We start from the raw sequence: 6,400 nt of genomic DNA, 5'->3' as shown, positions 1-6,400 counted from the left end.
GTATTTTTAATTAGACTGAAGAATTTAAGTATTAGTAAAACTGCAAAACCAGTCAGTGGTTGTGGTAGTGGGCAGGAGTGTTTACATGTTTAGAAAGCCTGAAGGTACTGGGAGGTGAAAAGGTCATAGGAAGCCACCCGGTGTGTACTGCAACATTCCTCTTGTCAAACTATACATACTGGGGTTAACACCAATTTAAATGAGCCCTATTGTGTTGTAATGTCCCTTAATGTCCCTTAACAAAGAACATGCTCCTACAAACATACAGAAGCTTCTAATTAAAAGAGAATCAACACAGTGACAAAATCACTTGTTCTCGTTTGATTCATGGAAACTCATTTCAGAAAAATAAAACACTTTTATTCAGTTATTATTACTTAACAGGTCTAATGATTACTGTATACATATGAATACACGACCTTTTTTCCCCCAGAAGTATACATTTCTAGTGCAAATTAGACTGCCCTTTCCCTGGCAGACGACAGTAATGTGGATTTAAATGCATTACATCATATTTATATAGTTCCAAATGCTTAGGCATTTGAAAAAAAAAAAATCTTCGAAACTAGCGACGTGCATTAAGTTGGAGGAAATATGTTTCCAAAATTCACAAACTGTTAGATAAGAGAAACAGGGTGGCAAAACTGCAAGATTTTAAAATTTGGTCTAAATCTAAACAATAAGTTACGTGGACGTCCTCAGCAACAGAATGTTGGAACTTGGAATTGCAGATTCGTTTGCCACAGTGACATAAAACATACTGTCCTTAGTTTGCGACTGAAGTGTCTGAGATTGGAGATCCAGATGGCGTTGAGGTAGTTGAGTTGTTTGTGCTTTGTCCAGCAGCGCAATCCGCAGCTCGATTTATGTTCGGGACAGATCCTTCTTTCTCGCGTTTCTTCTGTTTCATTCTGCGATTCTGAAACCAAATTTTAACCTGGGTCTCGTTGAGTTCAAGCGTAGCGGCCACTTCGACACGTCGTGCCCTGGTAAGGTATTTGTTAAAATGGAACTCCTTTTCAAGTTCGGTGAGCTGCTTCGTGGTGAAATTGGTGCGAATAATGTTTTGCTGGCCGTGGAGTCCATATTCAGTGACTTTGACTGTAAGGAAAAAAATGATTAATAGGAATAAATAAGGAACTCATGTTGTAATTCAACAGGATATATAAATCCTCATATTCAAAATTCGACATGCAGGCCTCTTTGACATCTCTGAGATCTTCTTGTTCATTAGAATAAAGATGGTTTACTGACCTGTTTTAGGCGGATTCCTCTTTACTTTCATCCAGTCGAAAGTTGGTGCTAGATTAGGGTTCTTCTTTGAGTCACTGTCATTATACGTCAGGCCGGAGTATTTACTATATGCGTTATAATTATGCTGTTGCTCTTTCTCTCCATAGGGATATGTTGGATATTGACAAACTGTGACTGGTCCTGGTCTACAGTTAGACTCGCCGAGTGTCCCAGTGTTGGGTCCGACGTTTGCAACAGAAAAGCCAGGGGACTGGAGATACATAAAGTCTTCTCCTTGACTCAGAATGTTCTGATGGCCATATTCCAAGTGAGCGCGGCCCTGCTTTCCGTAGTTTGCCTGTCCTGTTGTAACAAGATCCAAATTAATGTGGTATGGCTGGGGTGGTTGATGCGCATAGTTCATGCCTTGAGTTTCATGTAACGCCGGTGTAAACGAGTTCCCTCCAATTGGCCGCCCCTCAGCAATGCAACTATTAGTGCTTGCACAAGCATTTTGCATGTATTCCTGATCCAAAGAACAACATCCAACCTTTGCATTTATTGGGTTAGTTCCACGGTTATAAACTGTGTAATCTAAGTATGAATTCATTTTTGTTTGACCACCCGTAATTAAATGGGGTCAAAAAACGCCAGCGTGTTGTCCAAATGCCCTACAACCTCTTAGCAGTATGTCAAACCTCAGAACGTCTATCCGGCTACATATCAACCAAGTGACAGATCATGTGACCAAAAGTGCACCAATAGAATGAGATCTACAGCAGCAACTTGGGCGTAGCGAGTGGCCTTTCAAAGAACTCGCATTTACATGACAAACACATCAATGACATTCACCCATCAGTCAGATAAACGCACACGTTAACAGGGAATGCCTGAAGAAAATTATTCTTATTACAGCAATAAGAACATTTTTACGATTTAACAATTTTTTTGGGGGGGGGGGGGGGGGGTCAACAGGAGCCTACTCGAAAGACTCTTCTCAAACCAGTTCTAAAATGCTCTTACTTTCGTTCACGTAGTAGGCTCCAGAAAACTATTTGTGGATATTTTTCGCTTGCTGAGCTGTTCGAGTTTTTTAAATTACATAGCACGCTGCTTGCGTATGTAAGGGGGTAAAATTAGACAGCTGAGTAGACTATAGTGCAAAAGTATGAATTGGGCCTATTTCCTCTTATAATACATCGGTCTGGGTAATATTTTGAATATTTTGAATATTTTGAATTTCGAATAGATAGATAGATAGATAGATAGATAGATAGATAGATAGATAGATAGATAGATAGATAGATAGATAGATAGATAGATAGATAGATGGATAGATGGATAGATAGATAGATAGATAGATAGATAGATAGATAGATAGATAGATAGATAGATAGATAGATAGATAGATAGATAGATAGATAGATAGATAGATAGATAGATAGATAGATAGATATGTACTTATAAACATTTGTAAAAGTTAACTTATTTAAACGTGCAAAATAAAATTTTAAATTATATATTCTGTATTTCTAGATTATAAAGGACTGCTGGGAGATCAATCAGCGACATGATTGAGTGAAATGAGAAGGAATGACTTTCAAGCAGCTGCAAGCTATGCCCGCTGCTTCATAAATAAACTATAATTATACGACTGTATTGCAACACTGAAACAGTAATTGTCCAATTAAGGAACTGGATCAAAAACAGATTCTGTCTAAGACATCTAAGAGGAAAAATGGGGAAATTAAACATTAGTTTATTGTGAACATATAATTCCAAAATAAGTGTGATATATATATATATATATATATATATATATATATATATATATATATATATATATATATATATATATATATAAGACCTCACTCCATCACTCCATCACACCCATGTAAATGCATTTGAGTATTTGTAGGCCTATAGGCTACTCTACTTTTATCCAAAACCTTCTTTGTGTCTTTTTGAATTTGAAAATATAATGTCTTAAAGAAAATCTAATTAGTTAGTAATCTCTATCTAATTACAAGCGAAACGTGTCATTTGTATGTGTACATCAGCACGAAGATGTAACTGTGCTTACTGTTGACTGGTATAAGTGCAAAACCGAGAGCTGTGGTGCAGGTTTGCTTTCTGCTGACCAGCCATATTACATGAGTTGTGGAGAATGACTAAATTTGTGCACTTGGGGCACAATAGATGTCATAAAAGCCCCGTTGTTATCCTCAACACAATAGGAACAGTTGTGGCTATCGAAGGTGAGACCACTGCCATCATTTAAAAATCGACAGTATGGACCATTTGTGGGTTTACGATTCTGCGCATAAGACGACGAATCTGCGGAGTTTTTGAAAACGTTGTACACATCATGTTGAGGACTGTTAACGGACTGAGAATCGATGTTAATCTCAGTGAGAGATTTAAGTGAATCACGAATGATCATTCGTGGGGATAGCGGCCGGCTAGCATTCGTAGACGGGGCCATTCTTTTCAGCTTGTCTTCTTTTTTATATTTCATCCGTCGGTTCTGGAACCAGATCTTGATCTGTCTCTCACTGACGTTGAGTAGATTGGCCATCTCGAGCCGACGCGATCTGCACAAGTAACGGTTGAAGTGAAATTCCTTTTCCAGCTCCAACAACTGTGCACTTGTGTACGCTGTGCGCATCCTTTTCGAACCTTGTGACACCAGAGGTTGTTCATCGGTCATGCTTTTTTCTGTTGAGAAATATATATGTGTATATATAAGGCATTAAATACCAACGACAACAAATTAAAACAGCATATACTGACTAGCATGTTTTGAAGTTCACCAGCGGCTGCCTGTTGCTTATTGCTCATCTTTGTAAAAGTTTAAAAAGGCAAAGGCTTTAAGCGTGGTTTATTGTGAATCTGATCAACCAATGACAACTCAAACCGATTGTACCCACCATCATTACAGCTGGGACTTTTCTGTTTGATTATTTTCTTAGACATCCATGGGAAGAGCCGTTTGCTGTCAAAAGTAAAGTCGATTTTTAGATCAGTACTCATATCGCCGGACTGCAGAGAGTTGCTGCGGGGTGTCGGACCAGAGACCTGGAGTGGCGATGCTGTAAAGCTTTGATAGCGTTCACTGGGAAAACTGAGCCTGGTACGGTCCTTGGTTTTCTGATTATTTTGGATATCGTTTCCAAGGTAAAGTTGGGAGCAAACATTCCTCTGTTGACCGTTATTTTCCTGGGAAGCCATGGATAGTGAAACGTGTCGTGCCACTGTATCCAAATATGTCACCCTCAAACGAGTCACTGCGCGATAATGAGGAGCTGATGTTGTATGTCTTGTTCTGCATTGCCTGGAACGGTTTTATTTGCTACATCGGGTCTGTTTGGGCTCCTTGCAAAACGCTGGCATCTTAAGTCACGTGACAGTTTCGTTCAACAGGCCTCTTGGTAGGCGACCTAAAAGGTCAAAGTAGCACACGGTATGAATGAGACGACATAAATCCATTACAACTGAAAGAGCACATGGCATGGTTCGTGTGTTTCTTGCAAAATAGCTATAGACTGAAATTAAAATAGAAAATCTCTCACAAACAAAACAACGTCCTTTTGTTTCTGTATTTGGTACAAATAATGAATGCGATTATGCTTTGTGCGGCCACATAATCAGTACAGCTGGTCAAGCTAAAATTATTCATGCTTTAAAAGTCGACACAGTTGAATTCTGATATAACGCTACAGAACTGTTTTAAAATATCAACTTATTGTACAGCAAATTGTGAAAATATACATCTAATTTTGAGTATTTTGAAAATAGCGAGGTACCGAGCATAGGGGAGCATTTTATAAAGAGTGAAAGTAAAAAGTAATCTCAATTTATCTTAGTCTATTTGATCAGGGCATTTAATTCTTTTAAAACTTAACGGCATTCAGAATTTTCGGTAAGTGTAGTTTATAAGCCAGATCTCAGTCCACTCTCGTGCTTGAAAACGTAGGCTACAAGTAACCTAGAAATGTAGGGTAGTGCAAATTAACAACTACAAGCGTCGAAGCACTTTTGTGCCCGTTTACTGACGTAAAAGCAAGGATAAAATGCAATGTAAATGGCATAACGGATCATAAATTCAAGTTGTAGAAAAAGGGAAAGATAACCAGTCTCGCACTATAACTCAAATGCAAATTAATAACAAAAATAGCAAGACCTTTTTGCCATGCGTTCATGGTAAATAACACTTTATGTTGCCTAATTCCAGCGAATAAGCAACGAGAAGAGAATTACAGTGAAAAATAATTAACTTGTTTTAAACTTGATGTTACTTGACTAACAAATGCCCTACAGGCATATTTTCAGTTGCGCTCCTGTGGATAGAAGTAGTGGAGGGTTAGCGCTATAGAGAAAGAGACAAATAGAAAATAATGTATAGGAAAAGAAACTAGAGTGACGACACTAAAGAAAGAACAAAGGCTCCTGAACTCGTCGTGAACCCTAGCTGAAGTAATATGGTGATAAATCATGTAGACATATCCGCCGTTCACAAACCGAGTCTATTTTAATGCAGCTTGCCTGTCACGTAGGGCTGTAGAGGTTTTGTCGTGAATCCACAAATAAGTGAGAGCTCCGAGATATTTCATGTTCAATTTCTGTACCTGACCAGAAACATTATTAAACAATGATGCATTTAATTTCTTTCATTTCAGGCAGCTTACGAACTACAGAAGCTTCGTGTTTGTCCATATAAAATTAATTGATAAATAAGATAATCCAACGTGTTTAACCATTATAATGCAGTAAATATACGGCCAAAGACTAGCCGGAATTTACACCGAAAATCCCATCTGTCATATCGTCAAACCCATATATATTTAATTGGTGAAAATGTCCTTACTTGACTGTCTCATGAATCTCTCACTGCATATTAACACAAAGTGTAATTTGACACACGTTTAATTGCTTATCTCTCCCGTGCTCAAGGAGAGATAGTCTGTTCCTCTTTCATCTGGGAAAACTGTGATTTAAAAAAATGTAATACAGAAACCAAAAACAGCCTAAATTTTACAGTTAAATGAATGTGATATGGGGGTGTGTGAGCTCACTCACCAGTAACATAATCCGCTGGAGACTTCCTGCGGGAGAATCTCAAACAGGGAAAATGCCTGAAGGGAAAATATCCGTTAGTAAAGGCTGT

General features: G+C 38.2%; 1 protein-coding gene across 1 annotated transcript; it reads right to left on the bottom strand.

Annotated features, from left to right (window-relative positions):
• Window positions 1–376: 376 nt before the first annotated feature.
• hoxb1b (homeobox B1b) lies at window positions 377–3,943 on the bottom strand. Its single transcript, XM_027006025.2, has 4 exons — window positions 3,590–3,943; window positions 3,317–3,404; window positions 1,255–1,596; window positions 377–1,101 (listed from the first exon to the last, which is right to left on the bottom strand). Exons 1-4 carry the CDS (start codon window positions 3,941–3,943, stop codon window positions 767–769), a joined length of 1,119 nt encoding a protein of 372 aa, XP_026861826.2. The 3' UTR covers window positions 377–766.
• Between the last annotated feature and the right edge of the window lie 2,457 nt (window positions 3,944–6,400).

This window comes from Electrophorus electricus, chromosome 14, assembly GCF_013358815.1.
Source record: "Electrophorus electricus isolate fEleEle1 chromosome 14, fEleEle1.pri, whole genome shotgun sequence".
NCBI lineage: Eukaryota > Metazoa > Chordata > Actinopteri > Gymnotiformes > Gymnotidae > Electrophorus > Electrophorus electricus.
This window is presented reverse-complemented; position numbering and strand designations above follow the sequence as displayed.

Excerpts from the sequence above, each read along its gene's own strand:
- hoxb1b (XM_027006025.2), bottom strand. The coding sequence starts at position 3,943 with ATGACCGATGAACAACCTCTGGTGTCACAAGGTTCGAAAAGGATGCGC. Across the intron at positions 1,597-3,316 it reads TGCACTTATACCAGTCAACA|GACAGGCAAACTACGGAAAG; the intron begins GTAAGCACAGTT and ends TTGTTACAACAG. Across the intron at positions 1,102-1,254 it reads GAGGAATCCGCCTAAAACAG|TCAAAGTCACTGAATATGGA; the intron begins GTCAGTAAACCA and ends TTTTCCTTACAG.